General features: G+C 36.2%; 1 protein-coding gene across 1 annotated transcript in view; it reads left to right on the forward strand.

The window, feature by feature from the left end:
* Positions 1-24,021, forward strand: part of LOC128608277 (uncharacterized) — a 36,879-nt gene extending 12,858 nt beyond the window's left edge. The window contains exons 9-16 of the mRNA XM_053625912.1: positions 14,277-14,428; positions 17,937-18,062; positions 19,159-19,314; positions 19,452-19,539; positions 21,785-21,972; positions 22,065-22,108; positions 22,282-22,319; positions 22,531-24,021. Of these exons, the coding sequence (XP_053481887.1) occupies positions 14,277-14,428; positions 17,937-18,062; positions 19,159-19,314; positions 19,452-19,539; positions 21,785-21,972; positions 22,065-22,108; positions 22,282-22,319; positions 22,531-22,648 (910 nt within the window). The 3' untranslated portion in view covers positions 22,649-24,021. The remainder of the gene's footprint in view (positions 1-14,276; positions 14,429-17,936; positions 18,063-19,158; positions 19,315-19,451; positions 19,540-21,784; positions 21,973-22,064; positions 22,109-22,281; positions 22,320-22,530) is intronic.
* The last annotated feature ends 337 nt before the right edge of the window (positions 24,022-24,358 follow it).

Raw genomic sequence — 24,358 nt, forward strand, 5'->3', positions numbered from 1 at the left:
CTGTCTGAAGACCTCTTCACTAATCACGTAATCGAGAACTAATTTTACACTACTATGCAAAAATTTATTGTACTAACCCCAATACTAACTTCCCTCTATCAGGCTTATAGCTTGATTGAGGTCTTAGTCCCTGGCCAGTTGTAGTGAGACACTCCTGAAAGAGCATGTACTGATCAGAATAGATAGAATGACTTTTTAAAATAATAGTATTTTTGATTTAAAATAATAATAATAATAATAATAATAATAATAATAATATTGTGCCAAAATTATTGACTTTTCTAATTAATATTTTAAATAAATTAAAGCAAACTGTTGTTCTTGAAATGGTATATTATTTTTTATTTCCTCTCAGTTCCCAGGAAATCACCACATTTAACCCAATTTCCCTGGAGTTAAATATGAGGTTGCACAAAAAAAATCCCTTTCTCATCCATTACCATGGGAAAAACCAATGAACTTTCAAAATCAAATAGACAGATGGTTTTCAGATATATAAGAAATAAGTAGTTAAAAATACTATTTAGCATGATTACAGCCATGGCAAAAAATATATACAGGTCTAAAACAGTTTCCAGGAATTGGACCCATGAGCTTTTTGGAAGCATTCAAGAAAGGCCTTCCTTTGAGTATTTCACAAAATGCAGAGCTTAAACTTCAAGCATCATTATATAACTACAGTCAACATTGTGTGTTGTGGTCAGATGTGACCAAATTCACATTTTGGTCATATACACTATCAGCATGTTTGGCCACAAAAAGGAACTACATACAAGGAAAAACACCTGATATTCTACAATAAAATATGGGGGTGGATCAGTGATGCTTTGGGACTGTTTTGTGACTGGTGATTCAGGGCCTCTTGTGAAGTACCAGGATATTTCAGCCCAAAATTTTTGCCAGAAGTTTCAGCCTTGGTCATAAACTGAGCTTTCAACAACATGATGAGCCAAACATACTTCAGACTCGGTCTCTTAATTCCCTACTGAAAACCTGAATAGGGAAAACTACATCAGAATATATTGTAAGAGATCTTAAAATGTTCTCTGCACTGACCCTGATTCCTCTTCAGGCAGCACTTGTTGGACTTTACAGGAAATAACATAGTGGCTGTGTTCTCTCTAGGACAGGTGTCACAAAATATTAATTAAAAGTAAACAAATTATTAAGGGATTTGATCATTTTCACAGTAGCATTTTGTAGAAATACGTGCAATACTTTTTTTTTTTTTGCAGAAACTTATACAATAGCTTTGTATGTTTGATCTCAAAATGTCACTTATTGTATAAATTGTAAATGTATTATTGAGGCAAAATTAGTTTGTAACAAATTTGTTAGTTAATGTTATTTATTTATTTAGAAGATGTGATTTTATAGACCAAAGTATTATAAACTGTAAACAGAGAGATAAATTGTTACTGATTGTATGAATAAATTAATACCCTAATATATTAACACACTTGTTCAAATACATTTATAATTTGTTGTTGTGTATGCACAATAAATACTGGGTCATATGCACAAAAAATACTCGGTCATTTGAAAACACCCTGAGTCTACTTCCCATTTACACTAACTCCTTTTGGACTGAGACCAATAACCATGGCCTCAAGTTCTTCATGACATGGGCATTTGATGTTACCTGACATTTGATGTTATCTGATGGATTGGCACCCTATCCAGGGTGTACCCCTCCTTGTGCCCGATGCTCCCTGGGATAGGCTCCACGTTCCCCACAACCCAGTAAGGATAAGCAGTATAGAAAATGGATGTATGGATGTTACCTGACTATTTCCACTGCTCTCACAGTGCATGTACCAGTATTTCATTTTCTGTTTTTACGAGTTATAACTAACTATATATAATTCCCACTTTAAATGACGACGAGAGCCAGTGTCTGCTTCTCCAAACCACACAGCTCTTCACAACACCATGTTTTACATTTTTAAACTCAGCTGTATCATCACATGGACAATGTAGGGGAAATCCTGTGTGACAGAAAGGTTATAGAGAGAAGGATTATCTTATAAAGCATGCTGGGTGTGGTTTACTTTCATAATGCATCAAATGAAACTACAAAGCAGACTTGAAATAAAGCATAGTTAGACCACCTCCTGAGATCTAAACTCATTTACAACATGTACACCTGGTCCAGGGTGTGGGGGAAAACCACAGGGTCCAATAAAACAAGTTGAAACGAGCTTTATGTAAACTAAATCCCTTAATGGAAGAAGTGTCAGGTGTCAGTGGAAAATCCCACTAGGGTTTGCGGTATCGTAAGAGCGTGGCTTCGGTGTAGAATCCGGCATGAACAAACTACACCATCTGCGGAAAATCGATATCTTTCGTACAGATGGTCATCAGGAAAAACCAGGGGATTGTGTTTCCCTAAAGGATCCGTGCCTTCGAAGTGCCCTTTTTATTATTTGCGCTGCAAGTTCCACAGGATTCTCCACAAACGATGAAGCCATCGATGAACACAGCTAAAAACCAGTCCATCAGACCTCGGATGTATGCAAAATATCGCGTAGGTACGCCAGAGGCATTTCTGGGAAAGGTGCTGTGGGCTCATTAAGAAAAAATGGAACACTTTTGTCATAAGCACCAGGTATCTTTGGAGAAAAATATCGAACAGTTTTAATCTGGATTAAACTACGCGCACTGAAAAATATATATACACACACACACAAAAAGAAAACAAGAATAAAACAGTGGGTATACAGTATAATATATATATATATATATATATATATATATATATATATATATATATATATATATATATATACACACACACACACACACACACACAAACACAAAAACAAGAATAATACTGTCGCTTAGTGGTTAGCACGTTCACCTCACACCTAAAGGGCCCTGTGTGTGCGGAGTTTGCATGTTCTCCCTGTGCTGCAGGAGCTTCCTCTGGGCACTCCGGTTTCCTCCCCCAGTCCAAAGACATGCATGGTAGGCTGATTGGCGTGTCTAAAGTGTCCGTAGTGTATGCATGGGTGTGTGAGTGTGTATGTGATTGTGCCCTGCGATGGATTGGCACCCTGTCCAGGGTGTACCCCGCCTTGTGCCCAATGCTCCCTGGGATAGGCTCCAGGTTCCCCATGACCCTGAAAAGGAGTAAGCGGTAGAAGATGGGTGGATGGATTCTGAATATGGAATATATATAAGTGAACGATGGCAATATACAGGTCCAATGTTTATCGTTTAATATATTAGTTTAAAGAATTAGTTTTGAAGATTTAAAATGCATTAAAAGAAAGTATTACAGAAGCCTATAGAATTACCACAGACAGCATTAATACCCATAGCAACCAGTGAGGACACCGAGGTCATGTCCTAGATTTTTTTTCCATGGAGACTGATTACATGTAAATAGTACTGAGCACTCAGAAGTCAGTCAGAATTCCTACTGGTCAACTTAGGGTAGTCTTCTCAACTATGAGTTTCTTCCCAGTTTACAGAGTGACCTCAAATCAACATCGCTGCTTACAGCATCAGAAGTAAAAAAGTAGCAGTGAATTTTAAATGAGTTATGCTGTACATACATGTCCTTTAACACCCATAGAGGGCCTGGTTTATGATTACTTGGTAAATAGGCTGATTGTTTGTAGTTATCTTCTCTTTATTTACTTCTCTGGTGACTCCGATGTGTGTAATTCTGGAGGGGTTTTCAAACTTATAAAATAGAAGTGCAACATGATCATTTAGCAGTTTTGCTGATTTTGCAATGAAGCTAATGGTAAAAAAAAAAAAAGAAAGAAGTGACCTTAGAACTTAGTCAGCAAATGTGTCAAACACATTTAGCACAACTGGCAAGTCTCAAGAAGAATGAACATCCTCATAATTCCACTAAATATTACCAAATAACTTACATGAACTTGAATTTAAGAAATCAACAAAGTCAAACTTGTCAGGCTCAGAGACTGTGACAATTGCAGAGAGTGTTTTTATTAAAAGCAATTGGCAATAGCAAACAAATCCAAATCACTAGACAACTGTCAAGAACAAAGAACAGGCAGTGGGTCATATGATGTGCAAAAATAGTATCCAAAACATAGAATACAAGATGAAGGCAATAATCCAGAAGCAATACACACGAATATAAGGGTTGGCACATCAAATGAAAAGCCAGTGCTAAACAAATACTTTGCACTTACTGTGCTTATCAGAAATCAGGTGACTGAACATATCCATGAATGTGTTTGGGAATTGTAGTCCATGTTGTCCATGTTTGTAGGCAGAGGTGCATTGTGGGAAGTGGAGTTCACTACAGATTCTGGTGTAGACATGACAGGCTTATAAATTGCTTAGTTAGTAACAGTGATTGATTGATTGATTTTTTACTTTAATAAAGTTTATTTTTTAAAACCTCATTCACATTTCTTTCTACTTTGACACATTGTGCTCCTGCCAGTGTGGAAGCAAAATGAAAGCATTTTTTTTCAAACCAGTTGTTCCAGTCTATAATTGTACAGGATTCTTTACTGGAAATCCCCTTTTTGTTATTTATTTATGACAGAAATTATTTTCTATATCCTAAAATGTCTGCTTTTCTGTTTCAGATTCTTCTCCAATTCAAACAGTCTTCTGCAGCTGTAAAATGATCCATGAGCTGCATCAGCAAATCTCTCCAGAACTGAAATATCTAAGTTAACCAGAATCTGAGTAGGACGACCTCCAATGGGAAACAGACTCGAGTGGAAACAGATGAACTAAACACAAAGCAGTGTGGCAGACCATGAAGTGCGGGGGTGAAACATTCATTTCTGCTTTATGAAGATGTTTCATCAGCACTTTCACAATGATTTCATTGTTTTGGCTGTAGCTGGAGGACTAATTTTTAAAATAATACATAAGAAAGGCCCACCTAAAAGTAAGTTTCATATTAATCCAAGGATAATTTTTATTTGGCTTTTAAATAGTTTATTTTTAAATTGGAAGTTTTGTTAACATTTGTTTTCCAAACTGTCTCTAAATCAGCTCATACTGCTGAGAAAACGAGACTTTCAGACAACCAGACGTGTAATTATTGCTTTAGTGTTACAGCTATTTCCATTCATCCAAATTTAATGAAGTAGATTGAAGGTGTTAGCATTAAAAGGTAAATATTTAATATTAGATCATGTGATTAAATTTTGTTGTTGTTTTGTTTTACAAGGAAAGCGATACTTCAGCAATATTAATGAGAGAAGAGAGGTAAGCGGCAATGTGAAGAGATGCCTCCTCTTACAGCTGTGTAATATTATACTCCCTGTAGACCTGAATTCTATTTTATCACCAGTAAAAGTAATAATATCCTTTGTTAAATTTGACCAACACTACTCTACAGGACTTTTTATTTCCTTTAGTGGCATGATCCTTAAATCTTGCAAATCTTTGATTCCTTTAATTTTTTCTCCTTTTCCTAGAATGTATATATGTGCCTTTAATCACTCTGGGCATGTGGCTTCTCCAGTTGAAAATGACTGTGGAAAACAATATTGTGACATACAGAAGCATGAGATAACGCACACGATATGGTGTAACGTGAATACATGAGTTCAGGGAAGAGGTGGATATACTGATGGTAGTGATCCTGAATAATGTGATTTGAATCCTGTGTGATATGATAAAAGACATTCAGAGTAAGTTTTCCTCAGTGAGGACATACTGTATAGACCAAATGATTTTGATCGGTTTCAGTCACCTGACATTTTTCTTGTAACCACCATATTTATGACCATCGTTTTTGACCATCGGAAGAAAAGCAATGCGTCTGAGAAGTGATGCTTTCAAAAACTGCTGATCATTGGTTTTGATTCGTACCAAGCCCCACGAAAAATATATACAGATCTGAAGTCAGCACTGACATTGCCTTTGCCAAATCTAGCAATCACAGACATTTGCATTTAATCCACAGTCCATCTCTGTACACCAGCAAGAGCCTGAGGGCTTTAAAGTGCACCGTATCCTGCTGGTACCTTGTAGCAGCTTGGTAAAACGAACCGGTGGCACTTGAAAGATACAAAACATTTTTCATCTCTGACCTGGTAAGTAAACAGCAGTATCAATTTATCAAGCCTTCTAAATAGAAACAACAGTTTTGTGATGTTAGTTGCAAGCTAAAACTAACCAGTGAACTATGTAGCCTAGGTAGATATGTACTGTAGATACAGCCAGTAAATATGGACAAGAAGATATTTATTATTCATAAAATCCTCTGTAAAGCAAAAAACATCATCAAACTTAAAACCTGTCCACATGTGTCATTGACAAATGTTCTGATAATTTGTTAAGCTTAGTGTATCTAGCTATATACACCTAGGTAGCATTATCATACATAGCCAATGTAACTAGCCAGCCAATCTACCCAGAATAAAGTGCTTGTTACAGAGAACGGAGGGTTTTGTTGGTATCCAAATTTCTCACTTGATTGCTGGTAAAAAGCATCTTTGGAGATCAAGGTCCATTGCAATGGAAGAAAAATGGAATATCTTTGTCGCATTCCACAACACAACACCTTGAATGCATACTGATACCAGCCAGTAACTCCAGAATCTTTCAGGCATAAATATGTGTTCTGAGAACACATGCAGTGTGCATCAAATTAAAAATGTAACGTAATTCTCTTGTATTATGTGCACCAACTGAGCATGGATATTTGCATAAGCAAACAGAATAGAGTTTATTTTTTAACAGTGTTTTATGGACTTTTTCTTCTTTCTAAAATGAAGCACTTTTCACTATTCTAACCTTAAGTTGTTGTGATTCCAATCATGCGAGGTTTATCAAAATTAGTGGGCACAATTCTTTCATAATATATAGGTAGAGGAACGAACATAAAATATTTGAGAGCTTGATAATGCAGTAGTATACATGGGACATTTTCAGTACTGATGGTATGAAGTGGTGTGCAGGTGTGCAGGCTTGGGCTGAAAGAATGTGGCCTGCATGTGGTGTGTTTATAGAAGTAAGCTATAGAACCAAACATAACCAGTACTCAGATACACTACATTCAAAAGCCATGTTAGCCGGCTGTTCTATCAGATCTTCCACACAGATATAATGACCCAAGCGTAAACAGTTTGCACATGGCAAATTAAAACTGATACAGAGTAAGTATGAATACCCATTTATAATGTAGGCTTGAATTGTAAATGTAGCTGGGTATCTGCTGGAAATTTATGTAGCACTTGTAAAAACCTTGCTTATTGGACACACAATTGCAAATTACACTCTGTTTCGATAAATGATAACTAAATCTGTATTAGCATGAGAGTGAATGGAATACTCAGGACCCTAAACATAACAAATATTTCCCACAATAATTTTAGAACATTTAATACAACATGAGTTTAAGCAATACAAAAAGGATTAGAATAAAAATAAAATACCTTTTTTTTTTTTGTCTTTAACTCATAGCTCAGTGTTTAAGACATTGCACTATTGATCAGAAGGTCATGGGTTTGAAACCCTAGCACTGTGAAGATGCTTAGACAAGGCCCTTAACTGCTCAGTTGTATAAATTAGATAAAAATGTAAGTTGCTCTGGATAAAGTTATCTGCCAAATGCCATAAATGTAAATGTTTACAGGGGAGCAAGTGATTATTGATATAGTTAACACAGTGGTTTCTGCTGCACACTCTGACAGAAATGTCAGCGTTTTAGTTTGCAGCGGCATATATTTCCAGCTTTATTTCCCACTCTATACACACGCTTCTTGTACTAACATCAGTGCTTGATGATCTACATTGACTAATAAAAATTTGCTTTGAAAAGCATTTCATAAAAGTAAACAGCTGCTGTTTTGTGCTAACTGCTGATTTACTTTCTGTGACTTGAACCATCCTTGCTTGCAAAGACTGAGCTTTTGGTGGATGCTCCTTTTATGCCCAATCCTGATACCCTCCCCTGTTACCAGTTAACCTAATCCTCCAAAATGGTGTTACTACAATATTCTATAAAACTTTCAGTCTTATTTTGCCTCTGTCCCAATTTTTTTTGAGTGTGTTGAAAGCATCAAATTCTAAGTTTGTTTATATTTACAAAATGCAATTAAGTTGGTCAGTGAAAACACTGAATATCTTTTCTTTGTACTTTTGTCAGTCAAAGTTTCAAGAGACTTGACAAATCACACATTTTTGTTTTGATTGCATTTTAGAAAAAATCCCAACTTTTATGGAAATGAGGTTAGTACATTTCTACACTAGAATTTATATTAACACTATGGTATATATATTTTTTTAAATAAATTGTATATGTTAAAAAATCAAACTGAGATCTAATCATGTGTGAGCAATGTATGAGATATAAGAGAGAAATCAGTATATTAATCAAAGGAACTAAAATCAAAGTAGTTAAGCTGGTGTGACTCTAACTTATAAAATCACTGAGTACACATTCCTCACTTAAAAAGTGTATTTTCTTCTAGGCTTGCTCTGTTATTTTTCAGTGAAAATTCACCCTCTGTACCTGCTTAGAGACATTGACTATGGACAGCATTAATCTAACTTTTGACCTTATTCTGAGAGACAATATTGTGATTAAGGTGTTTACATGAGTCGTTTTTAGAATACTTATTTCATGTTCCCGTTTTACATGTTGTAGAACATAGATCGATTAATGGCACACGTCATTATGTCCCCACGCCACGCTGTCCGACGTCCCTCCAGAATTTCACATGTTAACATACAGTTTGTCTTCGTTACCATATACAGTTTCGGGTGTTTCATTTTTAATTTTACGAAAGCTTCAAGTGCAGTTAATTATTTGTCATGCTGTAGGTGCAAATAGATGACTGCTTGAAGCCCTGGGCTGCATCCGAAATCGCATACTTTCCTACTATATAGTAGCTGATATACATGTATTTCACCTTCTATATAGTAGGTAAGTATGTGGTTTTGGATGCAGCCGTGCTCTCTTGTATACCGTCAAACGGTTGAGCACTGCCGTGTGTGTACGTGTCCTGTCGCAAAATGCGGTGAAAACTTCCACACGACGTTAATAGTGTGATTAAGGTGTGTTTACATGTCTGTAATACACGTTGATAATGCGACTAAAATAGGAATACTCCAAATGTCTTAATTCGATTTGTGTTTATTTCGAGTATGACTTTAGTCGGATTAAGGTAATAAAAACTAGCTGTTTACATGGTAGTTTCTTAATCAGCGTAACCTCTTAATCGGGTTAATATTGGATTATTATTGTCCATGTAAACGTATTGATTGAGTCTGTACTCTGTATGTTTAAATCTGTATTGCATAATTGCATAATAATGTGATTAAGGTGTTTACATGAGTTGCTTTTAGAATACTCCTGTCATGTTCCCGTTTTACATGTTATAGAACATAGATCGATTAACGGAACACGTCATTACATTACCACGCCACGCCGTCGGACGTTCCCTCCAGAATTTCACGTATTAACATACAGTTCGTCTTCGTTATGGTACCGTATACAGTTTTGGGTGTTTCATTTTTAATTTTACGAAAGCTTCAAGTGTAGTTAATTATTTGTCATGGTGTACGTGCAAATAGATGACTGCTTGAAGACACGGGCTGCGTCCAAAACCGTATATACGAAACCTGATATACATGTATTTCACCTTCTATATAGCAGGCAAGTAATGCTTTCTTGTTGACCGTCAAACGTTGAGCGCTTCCGTGTGTGATCGTGTCCTGTCGCAAAATGCAGTGAAAACTCTCACACGACGTTAATAGTGTGATTAAAGTGTTTACATGTCTGTAATACACGTCGATAATGTGACTAAAATGGGAATACTCCACATGTCTAAATTTGATTTGTGTTTACTTTGAGTATGACTTTAGTCGGATTAAGGTAATAAAAACTAGCTGTTTACATGCTAGTTTCTTAATCAGCGTATTGTCTTAATCGGGTTAATATTGGATTATTATTGTCCATGTAAAGGTATTGATTGAGTCTGTACTCTGTATGTTTAAGTCTATATCTTTTTACTAATCTGATGTTTGTGATTTCTTAAGATTGTATTGTTGAAATCCACGACATCAATCAGTAAAATAAATATTTAAAAAGAATAAAATGGCCAAACTTGCACCACAATTATAGATAAAATATGAAGAAAGAAACACAAGTGTGGCAAGACATCAGAAATGTGGTTAAAAGAAAAAATGAGAAAATCCCACCTAATGAGATCATTGTTTTAGTATTGTATAAAAGCATGAGCATTGATCGTATTTGTCAGATGAACTGCAGACATCTTGGCTTTAGTGATTTTTCAATAAAAATCTGATTTTTGACATCTTAAACCCCTTGACTCTGAAAGGTTTTTATTTTGGAAAATGAGGTTTTCCATGACAACACCTGCACAATTTACTAAGCAAATAAATACTACAGTTCTAAATTATGTAATTATTATGTAAATGTGTATATTTGTAACGTTTTATTTGATACTAAGAGCTACTTACAAAATGAATATCATTCACCAGCGAAACTGCAGCTACATTATGGTAAATGTAACACAAGGAATTCCACAAGGAATTGAAACGTCTGAGTAATCTATGTTGTTTCTAGTTAAAAGTAAAGTATTGCAAAAAGTATAGTAATTGGACTGATTACTGAGATAATATTCTGTTGATCATTACACTGACTGAGAGAATAAGGCATCTTTCTGCTGAAATACATTCAACTGGACTACAGAAGAAAATGGAGGACAACAACGTGAAGAAGAGTGTAGTACAAAAATCCAAGAACAGTGAGAAGAAATGAATATCTTTATTCAGAACACTGAGTATAAATTAATTACTTTATATGAACTAGTAAATTGTACTAACATTCAGTTTAACACAAAAGACAAATGCTACAGCAGTTTAGGTGTAAAACAAGAACTCTCCCAAAAGCTCCTCAAAGTGACTGAGTAAACTGTAAAATCAATGCGACAGAACTACTTGATATGAACCCCATTTCCCATCTCAATGGTACAGGTAGTAAAACATGAGAAAAATAATGATCAAATCTCCAGCTCAATGTTCTCAACTCAGCTAGTAGCCTAAAGTTTTGTACTGCAGAAGCTGTGGTAACTTAGTTACCACTGCAGTGGAAACAATACTGAGGTTAAAAAGAACTAAGGTTTCACTGCAGACTTTTAGTCTTGTATGTTAGGACACATGATAGAATTGATGTAAACTCAATAAGACTTTGAGCTTATTTAAGTGAAACAAGCATTCCATGAAAACAGTATTTTTCAAACATGAAACCCCTGTGATCACGGACAGGTATCTGAAGTTTAGGGCTACAACTAACGATTATTTTTTATAATCGATTAGTTGGCCAGTTATTTTTACGATTAATCGATTAATCGGATGGGGTGGGGCAAACTTTCAGTACACTTTTTTTTGTTTATTTAAAATAAAATCCACAGACTGAGTGTTACAAATATAAACTTCAGATACAATACAAACTTCTGTTTGTCCAAAACAAAAAAGAACCCTATATATATATATATATATATATATATATATATATATATATATATATTATTATTATTATTATTATTATTATTAATTTAGGACTGTAGTTTAATTCGGTGCTTTTTGTGCATCCATAAAAAATATTGCATAAATACTTTATATAATATAAATTAAAATAAATGAATATTTATAAAATTATTATATATAAAACTATATATATATATCATTTATTTTAGTTTATATTATATACAGTATTTATGCAATATTTTTTATGGATGCACAAAAAGCACCGAATTAAACTACAGTCCTAAATGAATAATAAAAACTCACTTTCACTGCACCTTGTGGTTTCTGTTATTCGCTGCCTTTAGACATATTGTTTTACTTGTATTTACTTTTGATCATAGTGTTTTAATGATTTACCTATACAGTCTCAAAATAGGTCACGCCCTGAAATCCCTAGAAAACAAGTTCCTGCCTGTTTATGTACAGCGTCTTCCTCTGGTATAATCAGACCAGCACTTCCGGGTCTCGTTGTTTCGCGAGAACTCACGCTCGGGACTTGGAAGCGCTACACTGGAGGATGTTTTTTAACTGCGCAACGGACGGACAGCTTGCGTCAGTTTCAGCTTTTTATCTCTGGTTTCTTCAGGGGACGTAAGAAAAGTAAGAACCTACTTTACTAGTAATTGGCAGTGATACAACTTTGTATTTATATTTAAATATTACAATACCATTTTGCTTACACACGCACACACACACACACACACACGCACACACACACATATATAATAATAATAATAATAATAATAGTAATAATAATAATAATTATTATTATTATTATACAGAATTATATCTAGGTTTTATACACACTCCAAAAAAATGGGCCAAGACAAAAAATAATCAGCTTTCCTGTCCGCCAGTTTTCCCATTAAACATGTAAAGAAATCAAAAGGAAAAGCTTTTTGCTTTTTGCCCAGCAGTGTATATAGGATGAAGTCAGGTACATTGGGAAACATTTGTGGCAAATTCTGTAAACCGCCATTAAAAAATAACTTTATGACAGATTATCTCTATCATGCAAAAAATATAATAGACATTCAACATTATTTTTCCCTAATACTGAAATATAAAAGTAGCTGTTGAAAATTTTACAAGTTAATAAAATACTTCATTAGTTGGTGCAGAAAGGAATGAGGAACGTGTTGATGGAAAAGGGAGATTGAAAATCCCCTAGCATTCCATATGCCTCCAAATGACCTTTGTCAGTGCTGTTAAAAAAAAAAAAATGTTGTTATTCAGGACGCTCATACTGGTTTTGCTTTCAGTCTCAGCTGCTTTGAAGGGTGCGTAAGTGTGTGTGCGTGTTTATCTCTACCTCTCATGTAACATGTTAGATATTCTTCTACTAAGGAGTTAAGATAGATTTAATTGGTAAATAGTCAAAAAAATAGGTAGCTTATCCTTTTATATATATGTTTAGAGAATTAGTCTTGAAGACTTAAAATGCATTAAAATAAAGTATTAGAAAAGCCTATAGAATTACCACAGACAGCACTAAGAAACAATGCTACCAGCGAGGACACCGAGGTCATGTTCTCTATATTTTTCTGGTGTTTATTTGGTAAATAATCTGATTGTTTGTAGTTATCTTCTTTTTATTTACTTCTCTGGTGACTCTGATGTGTGTACTTCTCAGGGTTTTTTTTTTCAGACACAAGCTTATAAAATAGAAGTGCAACATGATCATTTAGCAGTTTTGCTGAATTGGCAATGAAGCTAATGGTTAAAAAAAAAAAAAGAAGTGAATTTAGAACCAAGTGAACATGTCAGCAAATGAGTTAACCACATCTAGCACAACTGGCAAGTCTCAAGAAGAATGAACTTCCTCATAATTACACTAAATATTACCAAATAACTTACATGAACTTGAATTTAAGAAATCAACAAAGTCAAACTTGTCAGGCTCAGAGACTGTGACAATTGCAGAGAGTGTTTTTATTAAAAGCAATTGGTAATAGCAAACAAATCCAAATCACTAGGCAACTGTCAAGAACAAAGAACAAGCAGTGGGTCATAAGCAAAAATAGTATCCAAAACATAGAATACATGATGAAGGCAAAAATCCAGAAGCAATAAACATGAATATAAGGGTTGGCACAACAGGTGAAAAGCCAATGCTAAACAAATACTTTGCACTCACTGTGTTTATAGGTGTGTTTAATCAGAAATCAGGTGACTGTGAACATGAATGTCTGGGGGAATTGTAGTCCATGGTGTCCATGTTTGTAGGCAGAGGTGCATTGTGGGAAATGGAGTTCAGTGCACATTCTGGCATAGACATAGCAGGCTTATAAAGTGCTTAGTTAGTAACATTGATTGTTTGATTTTTACTTTAATAAAGTTTTTTTTTTTTTAAACCTCATTCACATTTCTTTCTAATTTGTCACATTATGCTCCTGCCAGTGTGGAAGCAAAATGAAAGCATTTTTTTTTTTCAAACCAGTTGTTCCAGTCTATAATTGTACTGGATTCTTTACTGGAAATCCTCTTGTTGTTATTTATTTATGACAGAAATTATTTTCTATATCCTAAAATGTCTGCTTTTCTGTTTCAGATTCTTCTCCAATTCAAACAGTCTTCTGCAGCTGTAAAATGATCCATGAGCTGCATCAGCAAATCTCTCCAGAACTGAAATATCTAAGTTAACCAGAATCTGAGTAGGACGACCTTCAATGGGAAAGAGACTCGAGTGGAAACAGATGAACTAAACACAAAGCAGTGCGGCAGACCATGAAGTGCGGGGGTGAAACGTTCATTTCTGCTTTATGAAGACGTTTCATCAGCACTTTCACAATGATTTCCATTTTGCAGCATACTTTCATTATTGCTGCTATTTTCTTCTTGAATATTGAACTGTGTTTTTGCGCTTGTGCACGAGCTGAATATGAGATAAATGGAGAATGCTGCCCCATGTGTTCACCTGGTAATAAGATTTAATATAGAATGGTCTAGAAATGTATGAATATATACAGTATCTCACAGAAGTGAGTACACCCCTCACATTTTTGTAAATATTTGATTATATCTTTTCATGTGACAACACTGAAGAAATGACACTTTGCTACATTGTAAAGCAGCTTGTGTAACAGTGTAAATTTGCTGTCTCCTCAAAATAACTCAACACACAGCCATTAACCCCTTTTGCCCCGACACTTGCGTTCATTCCGCCGGCGGAATGGAAAACGACTTGGACATTTTCAATTAGTATAAACAAATGAATTATTTTATCGCCGCAGTTCTGGTACAAGATTAGTCAGGACACTGGTGGCTTTCTTTGTGTGCAGTGTCATGACTGTGTGCTTAACTCCTGGTGAGCAGGGGGTTGGGAAAAGGCCGGAGTTTGAGCTCCCTGCTTGGCAAACAATTCACACCTCTCCACGAAAACATTGAGACAGAGATAAATCGGAGAGCACGACTAAAACTTTTTTGCTAGTAAAACATCGTATACAACTGCCACAATAAAATTATAACATTTAAACCAAAGATCGAACTTGTATAAACGTTTACTACCTTACATTACCTACATAGACGAAAATCCGGTTCGCTTGTGGTTTTGTAAATTATGCACATTTCCATCGGTATAAAGTCAGCTTTATTGAAGAAAACAAATTCAAAGTTCCATATATAGTCACAAATGTCCTCTTCAAAATGCATTAAGTGTTTTGATATCCCACCCCTCTGGAATTTAGTAATTAGCCTTTAAACTGAACTGAGACACCATCTAAAAAAAGCTAATCTGCTTTGGCTATACTGAACAACCCGCCTCCTAAATTTTAATCGGACAGTCTAACTTGATTGACACCCACTTGGACCAATTGTAGATACTTCTAGCTTTCCAACAAGCCCAAACTTGACATGATTGACCACTCAGAGGCTGAGAAAATCAAATGCGTAATCAGCACAACCAAGCGTTTTACGCGTGCATCCATTAGTCTTGAGATGTGTGTCAGCGGTACAGGCCCGTGCAGAGAAACTATCAGGAAATGGCAGGTCCACTCTAGTGGTCTTCCTGCAAAACTTTATACAGCAATTTTTTGCATGTTTGGCATTTTTTTCTTTTCGCTAGTTTTCTACTGGTTTTCGCTCAGCGTGCGATTTATCGGCGTCTTATAGCGGCAACGCGCTCCCGAAAAAGCCTGAATGCGTCACAGCTTCTGGAGCGATTATTTCCGAGTGGCCCCCTGTTTTTTTTTTTTTTTTTTTTTTTTTTTAAGGAAGACTATGTGGATTGAGTTGAGGGGCTCTATCTACCCCTCAAAGGAGTCAGAGGAGAGGGGTCACTCGTGTGTTTATCATTTGAGCCATTCGGAGAGCAAGTGCTCATTCACCTGGGGCTCTGGCACTATTTTTAATAAACATTATATTTTATAAGTATGTTTCAGACTTTTGTGTGTGTGTAAAATTACACATCGTGTAACAGAGTTCATGCTCCTGCCATTTGTTTTCATTTTGTGCCATTTGGAGATGTTTGGTGCCTTTTGGAGAGGTTATTTTGTGCCTTTTTTTTTAATTTTTTTTTTTTAAATGTTTGCTATTTCTAGAAGTCTGTAATTTTTAAATGCTTTGTGCCATTTAGAGAGGTTTTGTGCCATTTTGGAGAGGTTTTAACCTGTATTTGGATAACCTTACACACAATTTTAGTGGTTAGAGATAGCTTCCTCATATTTTGGGTGTTCACGGACAAGTACTTGGGGCATCTTTGAGACCAGGAATGGGGTTGATATCAACATTTGCTGTGAAGATATAACATTTGTGTTAAAAGTAAATATTTTTTTTATAATTAAAAAAAAAATTCTGAATATATTGCCCCAGGTAGGCTAGGTAAAAGAAGAAATACTTGAAGTAACTACTAATTCTTAAAGTCTTAAGTGTCTACTTTCATATGAGCCGCTGGCAACAAAAGTGAGTACACCCCTAAGTGAAAATGTCCAAATTGGGCCCATAATGTCAATATTTTGTGTGGCCACCATTATTTTCCAGCACTGCCTTAACCCTCTTGGGCATGGAGTTCACCAGAGCTTCATAGGTTGCCACTGGAGTCCTCTTCCACTCCTCCATGATGAAATCACGGCGCTGGTGGATGTTGGAGACCTTGTGCTTCTCCACCTTCCGTTTGAGGATGCCCCACAGATGCTCAATAGGGTTTAGAACATCACCTTCACCCTCAGCTTCTTTATCAATGCAGTGGTCGTCTTGGAGGTGTGTTTGGGGTCGTTATCATGCTGGAATACTGCCCTGCGGCCCAGTCTCAGAAGGGAGGGGATCATGCTCTGCTTCAGTATGTCAAAGTACATGTTGGCATTCATGGTTCCCTCAATGAACTGTAGCTCCCCAGTGCTGGCAGCACTCATGCAGCCCCAGACCATGACACTCCCACCACCATGCTTGACTGTAGGCAAGACACACTTGTCTTTGTACTCCTCACCTGGTTGCAGCCACACACGCTTGACACCATCTGAACCATATAAGTTTATCTTGGTCTCAGCAGACCACAGGACATGGTTCCAGTAATCCATGTCCTTAGTCTGCTTGTCTTCAGCAAACTGTTTTTCGGGCTTCCTTGTGCATCATCTTTAGAAGAGGCTTCCTTCTGGGACGACAGCCATGCAGACCAATTTGATGCAGTGTGCGGCGTATGGTCTGAGCACTGACAGGCTGACCCCCCACCCCTTCAACCTCTGCAGCAATGCTGGCAGTACTCATACGTCTATTTCCCAAAGACAACCTCTGGATATGACGCGGAGCATGTGCACTCAACTTCTTTGGTCGACCATGGCGAGGCCTGTTCTGAGTGGAACCTGTCCTGTTAAACCACTGTATGGTCTTGGCCACCATGCTGCACCTTAGTGTCAGGATCTTGGAAATCTTCTTATAGCCTAGGCCATCTTTATGTAGAGCAACAATTCCTTTTTCAGATCTTCAGAGAGTTCTTTGCCATGAGGTGCCATGTTGAACTTCCAGTGACCAGTATGAGGGAGTGTGAGAGCGATGACACCAAATTTAACACACCTGCTCCCCATTCACACCTGAGACCTTGTAACACTAACAAGTCACATGACATCGGGGAGGGAAAATGGCTAATTGGGCCCAATTTGGACATTTTCACTTAGGGGTGTACTCACTTTTGTTGCCAGCGGTTTAGACATTAATGGCTGTGTGTTAGAATTATTTTGAGGGGACAGCAAATTTACACTGTTACACAAACTGTACACTCACTACTTTACAATGTAGCAAAGTGTCATTTTTTCAGTGTTGTCACATTAAAAGATATAATCAAATATTTACAAAAATGTGAGGGGTGTGCTCACTTTTGTGAGATACTGTATGTAGGGACAAGTACAAATTTACCATACAGTAAAATGGGTAAGTGCAAATTAGCTTCCATAAGAGCAAAATTATTGTTAAGCTCATCATTTGATATATATTTTTAGGAAACCGTGTTTATAGACATTGCACTGAATTCACCAGCACAACCTGTATGCAGTGTGTTGGCTCGACATTCACTGATGAACCCAATGGCCTTCCAAGATGCATTAGTTGTACAGTGTGTGATGCTGGTAAGTTTGTAACAAATCTATGTTTTATGCAAAATTTTGTGTGCATTATGTATTTATAATATTGATTAAGGGTATTAGATATACAGTATCTCACAAAAGTGAGTGCACCCCTCACATTTCTGTAAATTATTTTATTATTATATCTTTTATTATTATATTTTATGATTATATCTTTTCATGTTACAACACTGAAGAAATGACACTTTGCTACAATGTAAAGTAGTGAGTGTACAGCTTGTATAACAGTGTAAATTTGCTGTCCCGTCAAAATAACTCAACACACAGCCATTAATGTCTACACCGCTGGCAACAAAAGTGGGTACACCCCTAAGTGAAAATGTCCAAATTGGGCCCATAATGTCAATATTTTGTGTGGCCACCATTATTTTCCAGCACTGCCTTAACCCTCTTGGGCATGGAGTTCACCAGAGCTTCACAGGTTGCCACTGGAGTCCTCTTCCACTTCTCCATGATGACATCACAGAGCTGGTGGATGTTGGAGACCTTGTGCTTCTCCACCTTCCGTTTGAGGATGCCCCACAGATGCTCAATAGGGTTTAGGTCTGGAGACGTGCTTGGCCAGTCCATCACCTTCACCCTCAGCTTCTTTAGCAAGGCAGTGGTCATCTTGGAGGTGTGTTTGGGGTTGTTGTCAAGCTGTACACTCACTACTTTACATTGTAGCAAAGTGTCATTTCTTCAGTGTTGTCACATGAAAAGTTATAATCAAATATTTACAAAACTGTGAGGGGTGTACTCACTTTTGTGAGATATTGTAGGTAGCGATATGTGCATGGTGGCTTAGTGGTTAGCACGTTTGCCTCACGCCTCCAGGGTCGGGGGTTCGATTCCTACCGTGGCCCTGTGTGTCGCCCCAGTCCAAAGATATGCATGGTAGGCTGATTGGTGTGTCTAAAGTGTCTGTAGTGTATGAATGGGTGTGTGAGTGTGTATGTGATTGTGCCCTGCGATGGATTGGCACCCTGTCCAGGGTGTACCCCCGATGCTCCCTGGGATAGGGATAAGTGGTATAGAAGATGGATGGATGGTATTAGATTTGTTCAATATAGTGTTATTTTTTGTTTTTTTTAAACAGCACAGGGAATAGGAGTAAAAACGGCCTGCACACCGACTTCAGATACAGTTTGTGAGCCACTGGATGGGTTTTACTGTACTGATGAATACAGCGGCAGCTGCAGATATGCTGTGGAACACACAAAATGCCACCCTGGACAATACATAAAGCAGAAAGGTTGGTGTAATAAATCATTGTAGCATAAACTTTCCCAGTAGCACCTTTGCAATCTATAAATTACTGGGTTGCAGGAGCCGGGATTATTTACTATTTACTGCTTATTTATTTACTCAGCTGCACTTGTGTCTTTGTAGGAACAGCAGTTAAAGATGCTGAATGTGCAGCATGTGCAGATGGCACCTACTCCAATGGCTCCCTTCAAATTTGTAAAGAACATACAAAGTGAGTGTTCACTTGTCCTGAGACAGCAAATGATTATTCTAATCAGTGAATGAAGATCCATCTGTAACTGAAAAAAGTTAAGAGCAAAGAAACTCCAAAACTTTGAAATAAATATGGGTTTAATGTTTAATCTTCTCCAGGTCACTTGTTGCTAAGCACCAATGTAAAAAATGTCATGTTTTAAAATAAAATGAAACTAAATGTTATTTCTCACTCTCACATTTCTCATTATATTTTGTTTGAACTGATTACACTTCAAAACAAAATGAATTAGGGATGCACCGAAATGAAAATTCTTGGCCGAAGCCGAAACCGAATATAATGAAAAACTTGGCTGAAGGCCGAATACCGAACACGTTTTTTTTTTCGTGTTTTTTCCATTTATTTTGCCAATTTTTTTCACCATTGCATAAATTAAATAGACAAAATGTGCTTTTTACTATTTTTTCTAGCTTTTCAAAGCAAAAAATCAATTACAAAAACTACAATTTCAAAATATTTATTTAACACTGAACATTTTTTTTTTCATTCCAGCAGGCATAGGCTAGTAACAAGGCACAATATAACTTTAAATAAATAATTAAAATAAAAATATTTTATGTGGTCATCTTTGAGCCCCCCTGGAATAGCCTATGATAGGCCTATAACTGACTGCTGAAAGAATGTAACACTCTGTAGCCTACAACAAAAAGTGCATTAAAAAGTGCATTGACAAGAGTGCAGAAAATGGTTCTATACGGCTGATTATATTGGGGATATATACCGCTCGCGTCCCTGTACACCTCATGGAGTATTATAGTAGATATAGTATAGTTAGATATGTTGTTAATGTTATGTTCCTTGATAGATTTAGTTAGTTTAAACTATAGATTAGTTCATTTAGTCCCCACTGGTTTTTCCGCTCCCAGTCCGTAGTACTAGTTCATGTTTCTTGTTTTGTGTTTTGACCCTGTTTTCTGTGACCGCGACTTTGATTCCTGGTTTTCCTCCATTTATGCCCGTTTGCCGATAGCCTGATAACCCTTTGCCTGTCTTGACTATGTTTTTTGGATTACGATTTGGATTTGTGTGCCTGCCCTTAAATAAATATCTTTACCTGCTTCCGTACTCTACTCCCTTACATTTCGCGACGTGACAGAATACTCCGGAACAGAAACAACACACACGCATGTCCACGCACGTTTACTGTCCACAGTAAACATCCGAAGAGCACGTAGCTCAGCAAGGTCGTGACATTCGCACGTCTCACTCTGGTTGCTAGGCTATTTTGTCGCGTCCTCAAACACATCATTGTTCGGTTAAATTTATTCGGCCTTTTCAGAAAAAAAAGCAAAAGCAAAAAAATCCTTTTTTTGCTATTTTCGGCCGAATAATTTCGGTTGCCGAACATTCGGTGCATCCCTAAAATGAATGGGATTTTCATTCTCAAATCCATAGCAGTTAGGTGAGTAAAGAGTTGTGTGACTTACAGGCTGCTACAGGCTCTGTGAGTTAGGGATCTTTTGCATGCATTACATCAATTAAATCACTGCTTCACAGTCGAATTGGTAAACTACAATAGTATTTAAAAGGTCAAACAGTAAACGCCTTGTACACCAACACATTCATGCAATTATCGAATCAGCTAATCATGTGGCAGTAGCAAAAAGCATACAATCATGCAAATACAAGTCAAGAGCTTTAATGTTCACACCAAACTTCCTGATAACCTCTCACACTGTACTCCCCAAAAGCTCACTGGCCATCAATCCAAGAAGGACTGCAAACTATGCAAATGAGCTTATCTACACTTTTAATGATTTATGAATAAACAACAGGATTAAAGACTGAAAGCCATGTTGTACAAGATTGTTTAAAACTGGAGAATAAAGCCATGAATCACAAATAAAACGTTTGATTCGCTAAATCTATAACTTCAGTAATACTCAATCACACAACAAATAATCAGTCACACTCAATTCGTACAGTCATCTTCAGTAACTGATGAAAACAAACCATGAACATCATAGATGTCTTAATACAGACTAAATTTTACTCTAATCTCAAGGGATTAAAAACGGAACATATGACAGATTTACTTTTTACTCAATATAGGCTGCAAAGTTAATTTAAAAAAACCTAAATAAGTGATATCAATACAGCTCACAAACTTAATATTCTTTACTAAACCTTTTAGAACAGTATGGTCACCTTTTTCAGCTAAGATGTGCCAATGTACATCACATATTTGACTTTACTTTGACAGATGTGAAGATTTGAGACTAAAAGAAATAACACCAGGAACAAATTCTCTTGATGTTGAATGTGGAAGAAAACCTCCGGTAGCTCTAATAGCTGGAATCCTAACTGGAATCCTAGCAGTGGGGGCTATAGTTTTGGTTGTAGCTGGAGGACTAATTTTTAAAAGAAGACATAAGAAAGGCCCACCTAAAGGTAAGTTTCATATTAATCAAAGTATATTTTTTTATTTGGCTTTTAAATTTGAAATTTTGTAACATTTGTTTTCCAAACTGTCTCTAAATCAGCTCATACTGCTGAGAAAATGAGATTTTCAAACAACAAGACATGTGTAAGTATTGCTTTAGTGTTACAGCTATTTCCATTCATTCAAATTTAATGAAGTAGATTGAAGGTGTTAGCATTAAAAGGTAAATATTTCATATTTCATAATATTTCAAGGTAAATATTAATATTTCATATTAGATCATGTGATTAAATTTTGTTGTTGTTTTGTTTTACAAGGAAAGCGATACTTCAGCAACATTAATGAGAGAAGAGCGGTAAGAGTCAATGTGAAGAGATGCCTCCTCTTACAGCTGTGAAATACTATGCTCCCTGTAGACCTGAATGCTATTTTATCACAAGTAAAAGTAATAATATCTTTTGGTAAATTTGACCAACACTACTCTACAGGACTTTTTATTTCCTTTAGTGGCATGATCCTTAAATCTTGCAAATTTTTGATTCCTTTAATTTTTCTCCTTTTCCTAGAAAATGTGCCTTTAATCACTCTGGGCATGTGGCTTCTCCAGTTGAAAATGACTGCGGAAAACAATGTTGTGACCTACAGGAGCATGAGATAACACACACTGGATATGGTATAACGTGAATACGTGAGTTCAGGGAAGAGGCAGATATACTGTTGGAAGTGATCCTGAATAATGTGATTTGAATCCTGTGTGATATGATAAAAGACATTCAGAGTAAGTTTTCCTCAGTGAGGACATACTGTATAGACCAAATGATTTTGATCTGTTTCAATCACCTGACATTTTTCTTGTAGCCGCCATATTTATGGCCATCGTTTTTGACCATCGGCAGAAAAGCAATGCGTCTGAGAAGTGATGCTTTCAAAAACTGCTGATCATTGATTTTGATTCGTACCAAGCCCCACGAAAAATATATACAGATCTGAAGTCAGCACAGACATTACCATTGCGAAATCTAACAATCACAGTCATTTGCATTTAATCCACAGTCCATCTCTGTACACCAGTGAGAGTCTGAGGGCTTTAAAGTGCACCGTATCCTGCTGGTACCTGATACAGCTCATGGTTTTACTAAGCGCTACTTACAAAATGAATATCACTAACCAGCAGAACTGCAGCTAAATTAAGGTGATAGTAAATGTAAGTAAATATGACAAAGTAAGAGAACTTATTGTAGTTAGTGTCAGTTGAATTCTCAGAACATTGTGGCTGATGTACCGACTAACTTTAAGTCACTGATTTTAACAAATTCTACAGTCACAGAATATCCCACATACAACTTAACATGAATTGCTGTGTTTTCAGTATTTCGCACAATATAATGCAATTTGCATTATGCAAGATGCAGCAATATTTCTGTATAGGGTAATAAAAATTGTTGTATAGGGTAATAAATACTGACATCTGCAATAATCACACTGAACCTCAGCTATAGAGTGGTGCAGGGATAATATCATTTTGTCTGCCAAAACCTGGAAACGAGTTAGCATTACATATGTGCAAATCTTTGTCTTTAAAACCCCTCTTTATTATTTCTGTAAAGACTTCAAATGTTACTTGGATACTGTCTCAACCTCAAGCAATTTCAAAGCCTTAAATTCCTTTACATGTATAATACAATGTATAATATGTATGCATTTTTTATAGTGTACAATTGATTGTGTGTTGCATATAAGGGAGGGAGGGAAATAGGAAAGTAAATATTTATTGCATATTCATTATTTATAATTAATATGCAATAATTAGTTATTAACAATAAATTAATATAAATATAAATAATTAATAGCAATAATTATTTATTGCTAATTAAATATTACCCCTGGCCCAATGTTTTGTTTGTTTTGCTTTTGTTTTGTTTTATTTCCTGGTCCTTTGTTTACTTGTTATATTTTTGTTGTCGTTAATATCTGGTGTGAGTTGTAGATATATGTATGTATTTATTTTTGTATATGCCCAATACATTTTTTACATTAAAAAAAGCTACTTAAAGGGTTCCGCCCCTTCCGGAACAGTCTGTGACTGAGCGGGGGGAGAAAACAACAACAGCGGCAAAGAGCAATACTAAATTATCTCAAAATAACATGATTAGATAATAGAATTTAAATATGTATACTGTATAAGATGGGTTTTTTTTGTTTGTTCCCCTTTCTGTTGATGTTTCACACTCCAGTCCAATTGGTGGCGGTAACACACTCTTTGTCAACCGCTGTAAAAATCGTTCTAAACGTAAAAGAAGAATTAGGAGAACAATAAACACACTGCAGTACACAAGAGATGGTAAAACACATTCTGTTAGACTGCAAAAGGTATGAGGAGGAAAGAACTGAGCT

The sequence above is a fragment of the Ictalurus furcatus genome, chromosome 5 (genome assembly GCF_023375685.1).
Source record: "Ictalurus furcatus strain D&B chromosome 5, Billie_1.0, whole genome shotgun sequence".
NCBI lineage: Eukaryota > Metazoa > Chordata > Actinopteri > Siluriformes > Ictaluridae > Ictalurus > Ictalurus furcatus.